The 17,800-nt window shown below is 40.1% G+C and overlaps 3 protein-coding genes across 3 annotated transcripts in view; 2 read left to right on the forward strand and 1 right to left on the reverse strand.

Moving 5' to 3' along the window:
- Nucleotides 1–1,101: 1,101 nt before the first annotated feature.
- On the reverse strand, nucleotides 1,102–7,183 carry LOC140950373 (diacylglycerol O-acyltransferase 2-like). Its single transcript, XM_073399584.1, has 4 exons — nucleotides 6,674–7,183; nucleotides 5,566–5,785; nucleotides 3,526–3,707; nucleotides 1,102–1,351 (listed from the first exon to the last, which is right to left on the reverse strand). Exons 1-4 carry the CDS (start codon nucleotides 7,098–7,100, stop codon nucleotides 1,197–1,199), a joined length of 984 nt encoding a protein of 327 aa, XP_073255685.1. The 5' UTR covers nucleotides 7,101–7,183; the 3' UTR covers nucleotides 1,102–1,196.
- A 289-nt stretch (nucleotides 7,184–7,472) lies between these two features.
- LOC140950012 (lys-63-specific deubiquitinase BRCC36-like) lies at nucleotides 7,473–15,162 on the forward strand. Its single transcript, XM_073399169.1, has 9 exons — nucleotides 7,473–7,604; nucleotides 9,059–9,178; nucleotides 9,859–9,952; nucleotides 10,718–10,803; nucleotides 11,456–11,520; nucleotides 11,860–11,959; nucleotides 12,484–12,515; nucleotides 13,475–13,512; nucleotides 14,152–15,162. The coding sequence occupies exons 1-9, from the start codon at nucleotides 7,500–7,502 to the stop codon at nucleotides 14,322–14,324; spliced, it is 813 nt and encodes a 270-aa protein (XP_073255270.1). The 5' UTR covers nucleotides 7,473–7,499; the 3' UTR covers nucleotides 14,325–15,162.
- Nucleotides 15,163–17,345: 2,183 nt separating this feature from the next.
- Nucleotides 17,346–17,800, forward strand: part of LOC140950011 (uncharacterized) — a 4,019-nt gene continuing 3,564 nt past the window's right edge. The window contains exon 1 of the mRNA XM_073399168.1: nucleotides 17,346–17,800. This exon is cut by the window's right edge and continues 3,564 nt beyond it. Within this exon, the coding sequence (XP_073255269.1) occupies nucleotides 17,539–17,800 (262 nt within the window). The 5' untranslated portion in view covers nucleotides 17,346–17,538.

Below are 17,800 nucleotides of genomic sequence, written 5' to 3' on the forward strand. Positions count from 1 at the left end.
ACTTTTAAAGTCCCTCAAACCAGTCAGCAAAACCTACGGACCTAAAAGATTATAATTTTGTCTTTGATATCGAATGCGTTCATAGACGCGGCGGAGATTCCATTTTCGTGGGAAAAAGTGCCCTAAAATGTGTCTAAAAATAAACCGGTCCGTAAAAGCGCCTGTGACATATACGTCTAGTATGGGAGTTGCTCGCTCCCGATTATGGGCTCCTGAGACACTGAGGAGAGCATAGAAAGTGTCCGTATTAACAGGGTATCCGTACTGAGAGTATTAAGCGGGTTGAAAATGTGAAAAATGTATAGTAAGCGCTAGGGAAAAGGAAAGCCGTCCTTAATAACGAGGTGTCCGGTTTTAGTGGGTGTCCCTAAAGCGGGGTTCGACTGTAACTCCATTCACCTTACATGACACCATCAATATGGACAGGCGCGACAACAGTGTAACGTAAGGAACTTTCTCTTCTCTTCACTACTCTCCGGCTTTTAGTCGGCATAATATCAGTGGGTATTGATAATGAAGATTCTAGTGTTGAAACTTAAAGTATATAAACACACTATTCTCTGGAATGGTTCCTATTTTTTTGGCAAAAGTAGATCTTAAAAAAGGTTAAAAAATTCAAGCGTTTCGAGGAAGTTTATCCTTAGAGACCCAGAGGCAGTCAAATGGGTCGGGAGAAAAGGCGCGAAATGAACTTGAACTTGACGTTTGGACAACATCGTCACCAGGTTCTTCTCCTTTTTCCAATATTATGATGTCGGCGGCAGGAAAGCAGTAATCGTGATTCTAGATCTCTCTTTCAAATGCTTTGACTGTTAGAGACGTCTTGTAATTTCATCGTCTCTCAAAGTTCTCTTACCAAATCTTGGGAGAATAATTGTTTCGCCGGGGCTTTAGGGAGAGCAAAAATGGGGATTGCCTGCTCAAGCATAACCCTCACTTTGGTGCTGTAGAATTGAAAAAAGGTGCCTTGTCAGTTGTGATAAGAAAAAATCCAGGGAAAACTATCTTCAGCTGTTACTGGAATTCACTTCCTGTTTTTCACCAGCTGGCAAATCTCCTTAAAACATAGATACAAACATACATACTTTATTCGTCCTAAAAGGACTTTTCAGAATAAAATAAAATTAATACATGATGTATAATACAAACAGAGGCACCTTCTTTAACAACTACTGCAACCTATTACGAGTGACCCTTTAGACAATAAGAAGTTCCGATTTGTCCGTAGGGTGGTACGTTTTGACGTATTTTTCATACAGTTCCTTTATATCTTCGATGTAGCGCGAGTGCAGTTTATCGATAGTTTCCTGTGTTGGATTTTCAATCTTGTCCACGGGAATGGGCGAACCTACTGTAAAGATAAAATAAGGCACAGGAAAAATTCAGAAAATGAAAGTAAATTAAAGAACACAAGTCTTAATTTACATTTGAATAGGCGAAGAAACCACCCACAAAAATGCATTTTCTTCGGAAAACGCATCCATGTTTTAGCGTTTCGGCCTTTAGGTCCACATTAAATAGCCTGGGGTCGAAGTGTAGACAGATGTGCGTTTTTCTTGGCTTTGTGTAGACGGCTGTACACGACGTAATAACGCTAGTATGGACTACGAGTCAGAGATGATGTCAGATCGACAATAAGTGTGAATTTGGGTTCTACATTAGTCTCAAACAACCTCCTCTTACAACGGCCGAGCGTGACGTCGACGTCGGGTACTGGGAACGGATCCAGCGGATTCCGTTTAACAAACAGCCTCCTTCTCAGGGTCCTCTGGGGGCGAAGTTGGGTGTATATTACAGATATTATCTAGAAACTCCACCTCGTTGTCCTTGAGGACGGCCAGTCGCGTTGAATATTTTTAGTTATCTTTTTTTCTCGAGATTAAACGGCCTAAGAGTTAAACAGTGTGGGGGCTACGAGTCTTTTAAGTTCAAAGAAACGAAATTTACAATCAAGTGTTCACATTCTCCGCCAAAAACTTCTATTTGATCTTCTTGGATGACTGTTTTAAGAACTTAAGAGCTGAGAAATGTATGAAAATGCACAACGTGCATGCGGAAATTGTCTTTCTAGTTTGTTTTGTTACGTTCTTGCTGTTCAGGATCCCCGTTCTAGCTTCCCAGGTACCCTTATATCTTTCACCTGATCTATTTTGACCTTTCAATAGAGAGGAGAAGTCGTTACGTCACGTTGTCATGGTAGCAAAATTTTTGGATGACAACAAACCGAAAATGTCACCTACAAAGTGAATTCGCACTTCTTTAAACTTCATCCATCTTATTCAATTTTATTTAATTAGGCAAATGTTAGCGACATTTTCTCAGGTTGAATCCGAAAGGACCGTATTTAAGTTTAGAAAATGAAAAAGACAACATTTGTGTTGTGTTCACCCACTCCATAAAACGAGCGTGTGAAATTAGGAAGTTTCATGTCCCAAGGGTGCAACCACGGCAGAGAAATGAACAAAATGGCATGATGCACGTTGTTTTGTCAATAAAAACCTATTACTTTTTTGTCGTTGGTTTTGTTGTTATCCAGTGAATAGTGCTACCATGGTGACGTGACGTCACATTTCTCCTCTCTATTAATTACTTCTTTTCAACCTCGACCCCAGGGTCTTCTCGTTTTCCAATACTGGAGAACGAGAAGACCCTGGGGACGAGGTAGAAAAGAAGTAATGAAAATGCAGATAGTACAAAGAAGTTCATGTTGGGCGTTTTACCGCGCGGCGCAAGGCAAACTTGTTTTGTTGCCCGTTTTGTTTTCCTTGTTTTGCAGCAAGTGACGCAAATTCAGTATTTGCGCAACTTGCAAAAACCTGATTTGTTGTGAGGCAGTTTTGATCGTTTGTGGTAAATCGCGCAACAGATAGCTTTTCAACTTGTTTTCTAGAAATAGTAGACATTAAGATTCACGTTTACGCCAAACGGCAAACGTCAGATTCAAGTTGATAATTTCTCAAAATCGAAAATAAGCCGATAAAAACTGTACAGAACAATTCTTATGTATAAAACGGGCGTCAAACTACTTATTTTTTAGTTGAAGTAATAAACAGTTGACGACAATTAAAGGAAAAACTTGGTCACGTGGTACAAATTCACGTTTGCCGTTTGGCGTAAACGTAAATCTTAATCTCTTTAATGCAAAACAAGTTGTACTTTTTTGTTGCCCGTTTTTCTGTAGCTTTAGTACCTTTGTTTCGTATGGCCCTTGCTTCAACTGAAAAATATAGTTTTCTTTTCTTTTTAATACACACAGTAGAAGTTTGAAAGTTGAAATTGAAGGAATTTTTGTAACATGTCTTCTTGTATTTCTGAAGCTTTTTCTTACGTATTTGTTTCTAAACGATTATGGCCTTCCTGTGACACCCTCTTTACACCCTCCTTAGGACAGATGTAAACCAACTTGGAGTAGTTTTAAAAGTGTCGAAAGTAATCTGTTTTTTAAGAGATCGATGCGTGGGGACAGACAGTTACCTCTGCGACAATGACAAAATATTAATTTTAAAAAACAACTGATGTCCTTACCCACTACGAAGATAGGAGATCGTTTTGGAAGACACCAGGAAAACCCCCAACAACAACAAAATCCACAGCGGGTGTTTGAATACAGCCAGCGGTTGAACCTTGAGAAACGTGAATTGTATCCCCCGCCTATCAGAGGAAACAAGTTGTTCTGTCCAAAGGCGAACACTGGTACAAGATCACACCTGTTTAAAGTCAAAAACGAGAAAGTGACTTTTGTATTATCGAAAGGCCTCGACGTGGAACAGGTTTGACAGAAACTAATTTATTACATACAATTTCTAAGTGAAAATATGTGCAGTTCTATGTTGTCACTTAGTTTAATACTCTCTTTCAACCGGTCGGCCCAGAGTGGTCGCTTTCTTTGATGTTTATGAGAGGTTTCTACTGCTTTGACTGGCACTGACATTTTGGTATCTTTGATAGGTGATTGCTTAGGAGACGTGGTCGCATAACTGACTGCATGCCATTGATCACAATAGATTTGCAAAGCTCCAGAACCCCATGTCTACTTGAGCTAAACAAAATGGCATATAGGAACGTCCATTGCAGTTAACACAGGACACCCAAGACAGCGATGTGTTACAGGTCAAAATTAAATTCAGGTTAAAATTCTTAAATCTAGGTTGTTTCTCAGTTTTCTTTGTCTCCTATTCCTAATTATTCATGAATTAGGTTTAAGAGACAAAGGAAATATTAAGAGTCAACCTAGGTTAAATCAAAACAACCTGAAATCAACTTTAACCTGCAACATATACACAGGTACCATAGTAGCAGAATTCTCAAGGAATTCCATCTGTTACAATTGAACAAGGAAGAAAGAAAAATACTACGGGCAAGAGATAAAAAAATGAACTCTTCTCCTGAGCCCTTCTCAAGACCCTTAATTCTTATCTTGCCCTCTTGTAAGTTGTGGATTAGTCTATAGTCAACTGCATACCTGCCAACTCTCCCAGTTTTCCCGGGAGTCTCCAAGTTTTTCATCAAATCTCCCGATCTCCCGGTTAGAGCACCAAATCTCCCGGATAAAATGGACTTTTGAGCATTTCTGTGCTTTAGTTTGAAATTTAGTCCATTTTTTCACAAAATTCGAACTTTTTTTTATTCATTGAACAGTTTCTGGGACATTTTTGCACATGTTTAGTCAATGACAAAGATTAGTTCGTCATTACAATGATGAAAGCGCATTATGATCCCATGTACGTCATGTAACACGTCATATAATGTCCTAAGGCAATTTGTTGGCGCGGAGGGGGGGGGGGGTGGGGGTGTTGGTGCTGTTGACATTCGGGGGTTGGGTGGAGGGGTGTAGTGCAAAATAGAGAGTCTCCAGATTTTAGATCTCTGGAGGTTGGCAGGTATGCAACTGGCACTACCTTGGGCTCCTACAACAAGTAAAATGCCCCTTCCCTGCCCTATAAATGATCAAAGCAGTTACTGTAGCTGACATTTTCAACAAAGTCAAATTTGAAGGTGATGAGTCAGGTTCACGACACATTACTGTGGACACAAATTTACCGTTGAGGGTTTGAAACACTCCTGGGGGACACTCAAGGAAAGTTTGGGTACAGGTGTGACCCCAGCTCTTCAAACACTGACACAACACCTTATTTAATGACCCTAAAATCCCCCAAGAAAAACACTAGGGTCATTTATACAAGGAAAAATAAGACGCGTCTTAAATAAGACGGGAACTGTACCATTTATACGAGCATGTCTTATCTAATAAGACGCGTCTTAGCTAAGCCGCGTATTATTTTAGACGAAATGTGCCGTTTGTACGGAAAGTTCGCGTCTTATTTAAGACGCGTCTTATGTAAGACGCGTCTTATTTTTCCTCGTATAAATGGCCCTACTGTCCTTGTTTAGGATAACAACCTTAACCTCTGTTTTAGGTTCCTTTTTGTAGGATAAGCTCATGCAAATTGTATACCCTGTTCAGGAAAGAGAGAGAAAAAGTAGACCCTGTTCAGAAGTATGTTCCAGTATTGGTCAAAATGTTGAGTGCCTCACTTACCCTTAGTGGGCTCACATCACACTCACCCAGTTTCCAAAGCCAGCTTAATAAATCCCTTACGACGACTAAATTGTAGCACATAACTATCAGGACGGCAATGACTAATTTCTGCAGCTCCTCCAACAACAAGGACAATAGAGTGTCCTGCCCCCTTTTGGGTTAGCACATATTTTATGCTCTCACGTGTAGCATCAACCACACCAAGACTCAGTAGTATCTCACGATATATCCATGCTTTCAGTAAGCCTGTGCAAAAATGTGAAATCTCAGACTAGTCTGATGCCCAAACAGAGTTTGTGGTTCTGACATCACAAAATTAATAATGTATTACAGTAGAACCCCAATAACTCGAACTTGGATAACTTGAACTCCCTACTAACTCGAACTAAGTCCAATTTCCCTTGGATTTCCCCTCACTTTTCAGTCATTTTTACTCAGTCAACAGGAATTTGGATAACATAAATTCCTCACTAACAACAACAAATTTACTTTCCCTTGACCAGATTCACTAATTAATTAGAACTGTTTCGCATTTCATTTTAGAGTTTGAGTTACTGAGGTTCTAATGCATTTCTCATAAAGTCTGAAGTGCATACAAATAGAAGGAAAGGACGGGAGCTGTCTGGAAACAGTTTCCAAGGATGTAATAAGAAGTGAATCTTAAATTTATGTCATTTTTTATTCCTGCTATCACCAACAACAGATGACACAACACATGTAGATGCTTCAAGCAAAGATCAAGCTTCATCAGGTCTTTTGGCCCTATGAGAGGGTTATTACACTGTCCTAATTGTCAACATAATAATTTACTAAAATTTCACTGAAATCCAATGCCGCTATAATAAATATTTGCCTCAGCTGAGTGGCTTGAATGAAGTTCTTAATCTGATTGATTCATTAATATTATACTCCCAGGATTTCGAAGATTCAAAATCCCAACTCCACAGTCCTAGTTCCACATAAAAAATATGTAGAAGCACCAGCAAACGGAAAGGTCGAAAAGGATTCACCCTTGTTTTATGCTGTCCCAGTACTAAATATTATAAATTATTGCTTTATATTTTTGGCAAGACCACAAACCAAGGATTCAGTTTTCACAGTACAGTGAAAATTCAGAGTGATAGCTGTTTTTACCTGAATGAACTGCAAGGTGGGGTATAATTCCCGGGAATTTTTCACCAAATCCACAGGCATCCGTACCTATCCCAATGGACGCTCCCTCTGTAAAAAGACCATGTGGATGATAACCAAAGATGTAGTTCGTCTGTGGATCAAGTTCACTGGTTTTCACAAGCGTCATGGGATAATAATCCTTTATATACTTAAAAATTGCTTGTCGCCTTGCGAAGTTTCTTAGTAGATCCCTTCCTCCTCGTTCAGGGGTTTTCCAGTCGATGAGAAAAACCCACGATAAATACAGAATAACGAGTGGCCACAGAGGAGTGTAGCGGAACAGTTGGTATAGCGTGACTGCACCGAAAACAAAGGTTCCACCGGTGAAACCGACCACATACAACACCGCTACGCTTGCAGTCTGTAGACCGTAGTTTAAAAGCCACATTTCAGTATTGTCAATCACATTTAAGTTGAACTAAAAGAGGAAAACGAACGCCTGCTTCGATCGAAATATTGGGATGCACCAGAGGAGTATAACGGATGCGTTACACTGACGTCATCTGTGTATTGTCTGTATTCGGCATGAGGGTGTCTTCAAGACAAACAAGGTTTGCGAACAAGTCACTGGATCTTTTATCCTTTCTCCTCTTAGCCTTCGACTTTCCTTATTTCTTCATATACAACCCGACGTGATAAATGTGTGAGTAAAAATGTACAGTGCTCAGAAAAATCTGCCGTCACTGCCCTTTTTCCTCCCCCGCTCCCCCGCCCCTTCCCCCCGACGATGTTTTGTATTCAGCGGAGTTCCTCGGACCAAGACCAGCGGAAGGAGAAGAGATTCAAGATGGCCGTCGATACCGTAAAAATCGAGGCCGACGCATATATGGTTTGTTTGACTCACGCGTTGTCCACTGAAAGAGAAGAAGTGATGGGATTATTAATAGGAGAGGTACAGTATTTGTGTACACGTTTCATATGGAAAATATCTAGGGGATCTTGAAGGTAGAACCTGTGTACCATTAAACTTTTACCATTGGCAGTTCTGATAAAAAACGCTGATCAGATCCGATCGGCTTTCACATTAGTAAAACCCTTACGACACACAAACTAACGATCGGTATATCAGCTGTCATGCAACGAACTAAACTAATAAATTAAAAATTTATATCATAATGCATATTTAGCCGTGTTCGGGAGAAGATTTATTACTGATCTGTATTTGACAGATTCATTTGATTGGTTTGACGGTATCCGGTCACTTCGTGTCATGGTAAGATCGTTCCAAGCCAGTTTGTTCCACCTAATAGTCACATTGTTCCATAATATAGTCAGAACTTTTCACGAGTCTTTAAGCTACAAGCAGAAACAAGGGTGCTACTCATGTGTGTACCTCGTTCTTTGAGCCATAAGCACCAAAGAGCGCACTTCACAACGAGTTTTACTCTAAAACTGTGGAATGATCTGACCATAAAATGGAACGATCAGACTTGGAATGATCTGACAATGAAATGAAGTGATCAGAAAATGGTTTGACGTATCTTAAGTTGGACTTCTGACCCAGCAGATGATCTTAACTTGATTTATGTAGACCCAAATTAGAGTTTGGTTCATCTCATGAAAAGTTTCATGTTTGGCCTTGAAACTGTTATCCTTTCAAAACTTTCGGGGGAAGCATCCCCCAGACCCCCATTCTACTCGTGTAGTTGAAAATGCTTGGTTGATACAGAACTGACTTTCTTACAAGCTTTATATCCCAGTTTATTGTTATTTATTCTTTCTCTTTTCAACACCATATAGTTTTTTCTTCAGATGATATATCAACAATTTTTTTAAAAAGGCTTGATAAAAACATGGTTAAGGCTCCATAGAGGCATGAAGGCACTATCTATGCACAGTTGATGGAATTCAGGCTGGATGCACATTAATTAGCTCCTTAAAGTGTGTGCCAAATTCTCGTGCAAGCAAGATATACAATGACAAAATTTGATCAGTTTTGTTATGACTGTGATCATCAACACTGTGTGCTTAGCCTAGCTACATAGAACAATCTGTGATTATAGATTGTTCTACATGTATGTAATTTTGATTCATTTTGGAATAAAGGCACATTCACAACCTAGCCTCAGTGTAAAAACCCATTTAACTTGTACGGAAATGACCAGGAAATGAAGTGACGGTGGCAAGTGCCCGCATTTCTTGTGCATTGATTTAAAGGTGATGTTATATGAAATGATTTACAATGATGGCTTTAAATGCAACACAGCTTCGGAATGTTGGAACAACATTGCAACCATTCGATTCAATGTTGCAACAATGTTGTAGTGCTCCATTGTGCTGAAAATCGTCATTGCTAATTGTCCCGTGCAACATCATCTTAAATGAGCCATACTTTTTAAATTTCAGATTGAAGAGGAGAAAGTAGCTCATATTTATTCAGTCATTATGCTTCAAAGACTGGACAAAAGAAAGGACAGAGTGGAAATTTCACCTGAGCAGCTTTCAGATGCCTCCACCCAGGCAGAGGTAAAAGCATCTGAATAGAGAATGAATTACAGTTTATAGAGTCTTGTATTTACCTTGTGATTATATTATAGTAACCTCAAATACATGTATCATCACAGTCAACTGGCATTATTGTTGTTATCCTAGGACGTTGAGTTAGTGTCTTACAGGAGTTTGTTTCAGTCAAACATTTCATAATGTTTGTGGGAAAGAAAGGCTACCTTCCCCTCTCAAACTTTCTCACCTTCCTCCCCCCTCCCCCTCTTGTGCCAGCCACCCACACTAATGGTGAAGGACCACCCAGATTTATGGTAGGGACTAGAGGGGAGGGAGAGAAAAGGAAAGAGGAGAATAAGGGTAGAAGGAAAGGCTTGGACCCTTCCCCTCTCACACTTTCTCCCCCTCCCCCTCCCTCTCCTCCTCCCCGTCTTGTGCCAGCCACCCATACTAACTGGTGAGGGACCACCCAAATTTGTGGCAGGGACTGGATGGGAGGGAGAGGGAGAGAAAGACAAAGAGGGGAAAAAGGATAGAAAGAAACGCTCCCTTCCCCTTCTCATACCTCTTATGGGTAGAAGGGCCTATAACTTGTTGGCTTATACATGTAAGTGAGAGGGGCTTGTAAAGAGAGGTTAACAGTACACATGTACAGAATAGATTAGATATTCATTGTAGTTCATGTTCTGGTGTCCTCTCAACAGAGACTTGGTATGTTGACATCAAAACAGCAACCAATGAGAGTCATTGGCTGGTACCATTCTCATCCTCATATCACTGTCTGGCCTTCACATGTTGGTAAGTTAACTATGTCGGATCATTATATGTTTCTGGGAAGCTGCCCACCTACCCCTCCTCTAAGCCAACATTAACACTTACTTCTCACTTAGGGCAAAATGTTGGCTAAGGGGAGGGGTAGGTGGTCATTTGTAACCCAGAAACTGATCTGCTATTTTTAGGAATTCAAAGTCACACATGTTCCTAGGAGCCTGGAACTAGACTACAGTCATGATCTTGTTTATCATTATCTTTGTCACCTATAGTTTTATTTTTCATCATTGCCCTCTTCACATTTGTGACCATCGTCATCATCATCAGTTTCCTCATAAGCATTAACCCATTAAGCCCCAGTATCCACATACAAATTCTCCAAACTGATCTCCATACATTTCCTTAAAGAATTAGTTGAGAGAATTTGATAATAGATCAAGGCATCTTCCTTTGGGTGATCACTTTATTAATTCTCATGACGTATCTCTTGACAGTGTATGGATATTGTTAGGAGAAAATTGATCTTGGTAACCATTGGGACTTAAAGGGTTAAGTCTGGTTACATGTATATGGTCGTGAGAGGAACACTTTAAAATTTGCTATTTATACTAAAAATTTGTCTTTTGTTGTCATCATTGTTTTCACCATAATCCTCATTTAATACCCTTATCATGCTGAACATGCATGTATCTTTGCCTTTTTTCGTGGATTTGTTAGAAATGTGGATTTTTCTAAGAGCAACCCGGAGAAATAACTTTCAACTAATCATTGTGTTTTCTTTGTTGTGTTAAGATCTGCGCACTCAAGCAATGTATCAAGTTATGGATGCAAGATTTGTTGGCCTTATCTTTTCTTGTTTCAATACTGATCCCAATTTGGTGAGTTCACTTGACATTGTGTGTCTTAACCCTTTCAGCCTGAAAGACGTAGAGGATATTATATGGCTACATGGTGTCTTGTATGACAAATATTTTTCAACATTAGAAGGGAAGTTTCATTTCCCAATTGGCCATGTAATGTTTTGTTTATTATATAAACACCAGTACCAATCACAATTGTTTGCTGCAAAAAGTGAGATTTGTTATGTAACAATAGTAGCAGTGACCTTTTTATGTGTAAAGATAATATGTTATTGTCAGGTGTGAAAATACCACATTTTTGCGTGGTAAAACCCAAATGACACCATTATGTAATAAAGACAGACATATTTTATTTGTCTCTTGTTTTGATTTTTTACATTTCCCTAGTGTCTCACAAGTACCCAGCATTTTTTTCTGTTTGAAATGCCCTCCAAATGAGCAGGTTGCCCTTGGACACACCTGAAGAAATTCTTGACCATTCTCTGTTCCATGTATATTTTAATAAATTCAGTTTGTGTGCATTTCCAAGTAGGCTTAAAAAAAGAACATTACAAAGAACCTGAACAGCATTGTCTGTTTTTACAAGTATTAATTATGCTAAATAAGTGAAAAATTATGAGTATAAACTAAGACAGGGTAAACAACGCCAGCCCTTAATTTTATTTTCCAGGGTGGTCATCTGAAGGTGTACTGTTTTCAGTCTCTAAACACAAGGCCAGATGGGGGAACAACACAGTAAGTTCTGTAGTTCAGTTGAAGTTAGTGGAAGCAATGGTGACCATGTCATCAGTGTGGCTATTTAGGAGCCCTAAATGGTAGTTCTTATGGCCATTTCACCTGGCAAAGGTGGCTTCTCCAGGTTAAAAGATCTCAAGTGGTTAAGAGTTAGTTAGTAGTTAGGTTCAAAGGTCACGGGTCAAGGTGTTAATTAACTTTGAGATACAGTGTAAGGAGGAATTCTGTCAAGATTCTGAGGAGAATTCCGGTTTTCTCTTGCTAGGGGGTACTCTTTTGTGTCAAAGTTTCACTAGCACTTTTACATTTTATGACAAAGATTTGTCTTGTTCATCTCAGATATCAGAGAGTAGAAATTGAACTTCAAGTCGTTCACACCGAGGTTTTGTCAAAAGCAACGTTAAACAGTTTGTCAGAGCTGCCCCAAATACTCTCGAAGGTGAGATGCTCGTTAATCCACTCATAAATCAATCCTCTTTAATTTCTCTTTGTGACATTTAACGTATTATTACCATGTGTTTTGTTATGTGGCCTTGTAGGAGCGCGCCCAACGCCCCCCCCCCCCCCCCCCCCCCACTCCCTTCCAGCACTTATTCAGGCATTTACAGTATTTGTTTATTTATTTTTAATAAAAGGGCTACATGTACGTCACAAGGATATTAATTTTTTAGGTCAATTTTGTGCTTATGTCATCTCTTAGTGCCGCAATACCCGTACCCATGCTCTTTGTTTGACAAAAAGCTCATGAACAGTTATTAAGAAGATATACATTCTAAAAATAATTCATGAAAGAGCACTACGCTTAAATCTGCCAAAGGAACGAAACTGGATTATTATTTTTGAAATTCAATTGATGCGAAGACCAGTAAGCTTTTTAACAGAAATCAAATAGCATGACCTGAGCATCTGGAGCCGCAGGCAAAGTTAATTATAAGTGCTAACTCCATTCACTTCTGTTTTAAGGAAGAAGAGGAGGCGTACAGAAAAACATTGGAGTAAGTTTAAACACTCAGTTTTTTTCCAGGTGATAAAATTAATAGGGGGCCAGGGCCGTAGCCAGTATGAGGCAAACTGAGGCACTTGTGACACTTGCCTCAGTCATTTAAGGTTTGATTCCAGTGTTGTTTAAACGTAGTCATCATAAAGACCCTAAATAGCTAGGCGGGGATTTCAACCGTGGATATTGCCGCAGTCCTTATTTTTTTCTGGCTACAGCCCCGGGTTCTATTAAACAAGACAAAATCTTTTCATAGTGGAGAAGGGGTCTATATAAAGACGCCACCATTCTCTCCGTGGAGTGGTGGGGTCCTGCCTGTTCACTTTTTTTTGGACCACTTCCATTACTACTATACTAGGGGGTAACCCCCAGGGATGAGCGAGTGAGCAATAACGCGTTTGCCAGAAAGATAAGACGGACGAGAGCTAAGTCTCCACGCTGACCCGTGTAATAACTCATTTGAAGAGAGAATACCCACATATGAAAGTCTACGTCACTACTAAAATGGAGGCATATGTTCACGTTGTTGATAAAACGTGAAATTAGTCAATTTACATCGTAATCGTGCAGTGAAATTTATGCAAAAAGAGCGTGATGCACGTGCAAAGTTGTTGTTTTGCCAATCTTAACCAGTTGCCAGTTTTGACGTTCTAGTTGCCGTCGCGGTAGTAACATCTTAAACTCCCTATTTTTTTGCAAGTACGAGAAATGCTGTCATTTGTAAGACTAAGCTTGTTAAGGCAAAGGACGTGTATACACTGTATGTTGTGGTTTAGTTTTCTCCTTGGTTTAAGTTCTTTTTCCCATTGTTTCAGACTCATTATCAGACATTACCATAGCCAAAAACAAACTGAGAAAAATAGAATTTAAACCAAGAAGAAATTTGAACCACAACATATATAATAATCTTACTGACCATGCCTTTTATAGTTTTATTTGTATTATTATTACTTACAGTTCCCAGGACCTTTTAACTACCGTCCACAACAGCTCAGGTAACAAAATCTTTTCACCATTGTACTCTCTCCTCTAACTAAATTTTAGCCCGGCTGCACAGCAAGCGTTTTAGTGGAACGGAGCTAAGTGGCCAGATGAGACGAGAGCCTGGGAACGAGGCGAGTCGTCAGCAGTCTTTACGATCGTATGAAAACGAGGCTTGATATAGAACTAAAAACTACCTCAGCGGTCGCCGTTGCAACGATCGATATGATCGCCAGAACCGTTGAACAGTTGCTCCAACTTCAAGTTTTCAACCTACCGAACGCAGCCTATCTTAGCGAAAATTTGGAAACAAAGCCTTAGGGCGAGGGAATCGCACAAACTTGTTTGTTTTTTCGTATAGTTTATTTGCAGGTCCGCCTTAAAAGCCCTTGCTAGTGCAGTCGGTGAGACAATAAACTGTATAAAAGAGTCAGGGAAACGGTAATTTAATTTCAAACCAGGCAGATAGAGCTCGTTAGCCGATGGGACCCGCAACTGTGAAAAGGAATCGTTAGTTAAAAACACTTTATCGTTCCTTTTAGGAGCGGGCTTAAAAAATTAAAAAAAACTAACATGTGTTCGCTAGCTAGAGCGTTTGACTGTCATGTACACCGCAGACTAAGTTCTATCATGTTTCTTGTTAATTTCGGCAGTTTTTACCAAGGCCCTGTGCCAGCTGATGGAGGTTATGTGTGGACCGCTTCTTCAAACGCTGGAGAACAGGTTACAAGTGAATCTCAAGAGAACAGCTGCACTGGAAACAGAGAAAGAGACATTAGACAGAGAAATAGAGAAACTGAAAACTGAATTACAGGCTTTGAAATGAAATGCATTGTACTCGGCTATCCACCATGAGCTAAGGTTATATTCAGTACAGCGGGGTTTAATATCAGGGCGTGTACGAAAGCTTCGGCTTCCCACAGCCTGCATGCATCCCAGTTTCATTTTCGTTACGAGGTAATCGTTCATAAACACCTGTTTTGTTAGCTAGAAAACAGGTCGTTCCCGCGTAAAATTCGAAGATGCAGTGCGCGCGGGCAACGAGCATGTCACGTAGTTGTCCGCGTTGAACGACGTCATTATGACATTAATGACGACAAAGATAAGCAAGTATCATAACGTGAAGTTTTTTTGAACTTTTCTGTGGGACACAGTGGTCAAAAATTTTCAATTACCTGGGACAAATCTTTAAAATCATGTTTTTGGAATGATAATTTTTTAACACTTAAGGGAAAAGACTAAATGCCTCAGTTCAAAGAACTTTCTCAATTAGCCCCCAATCTTTGGGCCCAACGAGAAAGACCTTTGTTTTCGTTACGGCAGACCTTGTTATCGGTGAGTCTTATGCAGACCTAAACCTCTGTCAAACTCAAGTAAAGATCAGAAACCAGTCGTGCACGAGGAAAGTCTGACGATGGTGTCATATCTTCTTTAAGATTTCTTCGTTTTGATGGTGAGTGGAGGAAAGAGTAGGGCGTGTGAACAGAGGCTTATTTAAAGCGGTGAACAAGTCAATAATCGTAGATGCCCCTGTCAGGAATACAAATGTGCATTTTAGTTTATTCTTGAGTCCGTCATCACTTCCACTAATGCATTTTTTTTGTTAAGTTTGAACGGTTTATGAATTCCTTTCTGTTTGTTGAATAAACGTAAGCTTTAATGTATCTGGAACATCTGCGTCTGTAATTCCAGATCAATTTTTTGACGTACTTGTAGCGGTTCAACACTGAGTCTAGTCTACCGTTTCCCGATGTTCATTTTTTTTAGGACTTATCGGTTTTCTTTAAATCAGCACATAGAGTTTAACAACATTTTATTTCACTCTTTTTTTTCGCGTGCGTGACTTTAAAAACGCTTTAGCCCGCGACCAAGATCTCTCTCTCTCTCTTTACGTTTTCCTTTTCTTTTCTCACACTCGCGTCTCCTTTCGCGTGCTGATCACGCGTGACTACTCGAGAGTCTTCCAAATGGAGAGCTTGCTCGCAAGCTAGAAATCTTGCGTGACCCACAAGGTGAATATAGGATAGGTCAGGCGGTAGTCTCCCTCGCAGCCGTTTTTAGTATCGTCACGCAACGCTCCTCCTCCTGTGGGGAGGAGCTTTGCGTGACGATACTAAAAACGGCTGCGAGGGAGACTAGTCAGGCGGTGAACCAGTATGAACCAGGCGGTGTGCGTCACGAGATTCGACCAATCAGAATGCGTTATTTGTAGAGTGATTTTCGCGCTTGGGAAGAGCCTTTTTCAGAGGTGTATATGGTGAAATTTTCGCTTTATTCCAAGCTTGTGTACGTAATTTCCACACTATACGGCCGTGGAAAGTTGTTGGAACACTTTATCTTGATAGTAGTTACGTTACTTTTAAATATTTTGCTTTCTTGAGCGTTTGTGACAAGTTTGAATTGCTCGGTCATGTACAAGCCGCCATGATGATTTGAGTGTTGTTTTTGCCGTTCTTCTTGGATTCATTACTGGTTACTGTTATCGGTTTTATCGGATTATTTTGTTCATCTTGTTACTTCAACCTTTCTTTTTTGCAAATTTCGGGGTCTACCAGGGTCTACCCTTGTTAGTTTTCCCGTTATGAGCCGTTGAAAGTGTCTTGGAATTAAGAGATCGTCTCAGCCAAATAGCACAACTCCCGGGAAACGGGCTGAGAAAACATGCGAAGCGGAAGCCGACGTGAAGCGAGAAACGCCAAATCCAGGAAGAGTTTGTTTCATTTTAAACCGGAAAAGGTAAATAAGTTTGAATATTGTAATGACCTTTGGAAACAAAACATTTTTCATAACCCAGTGCGGAAACTGAAAGCGTGACTAAATAGTTTGATGTAGTGTGTGCTATGTGTATGCAAATCTTTATGTAAGCTTTACGTGGGGGATTAAGTTGTTATAAATCTCTACTAAAACACAAACACCATTATCGAAGATCTAGACAACATCATACAGGATTTTAAAACTGTGAGGTTAGGTTTATAACAGAATCGATACACTACTCTCATTTTAATGAACGCACAGACACGATCGTGGTTTATTTCTGCGGCTGTAGCTTCGGTGACGGAAATTCCCATTGTGCTGTAGCTGTTCGATCTGTTTTTTCCCTTGCCTGATAGAAATTTTATTAGCGCATAAGGAAAAAAATTGTCATGAGATAGGATTTCTCACCTTGCTGTTTGCTCGCGCTCCCCTCCTTGGCGGTAATAAAGTCCATCAAACTATAAAAACTACTAATGGACGAATTTTTTTTCACTTCAGCAAATCCAGGTATGAACTACAGATCTCTTTCACTCTGACATAAAAAATATACATATAAACCAAACAGTACATAAAATCTTTTGAGAAGCAGGAAATCGCTGCTAAAATCGGATAGATGACACCTTCGATCGTCTCCGAATCGCGATTATTGAAATTGCCTTATGAAGCTAATAGCAAGCATCTAAGGCCACTATGAGATCTTGAAAATTCTCCAAATCGCTCTCTTCCGTAATGTTTTTCAGAAAAGGAAGCAGTGTTTTGATCCCTGGGTTTGATTCATCTCTCTCACGAGATGCGAACTCGACCGTGTCACGATTGAAATGGAGCACAACAACAATTTTACCCATGAACCTTTGTGGGTGGTGACGCACACCGCCCGAGGATAGGTTATATTTTAAAAAAAACGACATATTAAACATTCCAAGATTCGCCCTTTGCAGGGTTATAACTTGATGCAAGCTCAAATAATTTTTCTTGAAGTGCATATGGTGACACTGAAGAGGAATTGTTCACTTTGTCTCGAATTCGATAAAACACTTTAAACGCCGTGGCTAAATGGCCGGTAACCGGTAGCCTGCGAACGGCAGACGTACTTCCGGGTGTTGAAAATTGGATTTGGAAACGACGCAAATGTATCATGCTCTCATTATCAGCCCACATGTGGCACCGTAACATTTCTCAAGAAAACATCTTAAAACATCTCCTCTTCCTTTTGTCCCTGATCTGACAGGATTCATCCTCTTCAGTTTGTGTCTCTTAAGCTACGACAGCGAGTTCTCTTGGCGATCATGGCGTCGTCTAGCCTCGAAGGCATGTTTGCGTATCTGTGGGAGTCATTTTCTGCTGGAGTGATACAGTCTTATCAGGGTCAGGGATTTCTTGAAGACGCACCGTTGATTCAACAACAAGATCCACTGGAGGATTTTAAAAAGTTCAACAGCGATGATTTGATTTTCCAAGAATACGATCCACCTTTGCAGAATGACGGCAGTAAAATGGCGTGGAAAAAATCGCGACCTTCAGAATGGTGGAAGTCACCGTGGAAGGCCA

This window comes from Porites lutea, chromosome 10 (assembly GCF_958299795.1).
Source record: "Porites lutea chromosome 10, jaPorLute2.1, whole genome shotgun sequence".
NCBI lineage: Eukaryota > Metazoa > Cnidaria > Anthozoa > Scleractinia > Poritidae > Porites > Porites lutea.

Coding starts and splice junctions, on each gene's coding strand:
- LOC140950373 (XM_073399584.1), bottom strand. CDS start 7,100: ATGTGGCTTTTAAACTACGGTCTACAGACTGCAAGCGTAGCGGTGTTG. Junction 3,708..5,565: donor AAGCTGGCTTTGGAAACTGG/GTGAGTGTGATG, acceptor GACTTTAAACAG/GTGTGATCTTGTACCAGTGT. Junction 1,352..3,525: donor ATCTCCTATCTTCGTAGTGG/GTAAGGACATCA, acceptor TTATCTTTACAG/TAGGTTCGCCCATTCCCGTG.
- LOC140950012 (XM_073399169.1), top strand. CDS start 7,500: ATGGCCGTCGATACCGTAAAAATCGAGGCCGACGCATATATGGTTTGT. Junction 7,605..9,058: donor TGGGATTATTAATAGGAGAG/GTACAGTATTTG, acceptor TTTAAATTTCAG/ATTGAAGAGGAGAAAGTAGC. Junction 10,804..11,455: donor TCAATACTGATCCCAATTTG/GTGAGTTCACTT, acceptor TTTATTTTCCAG/GGTGGTCATCTGAAGGTGTA.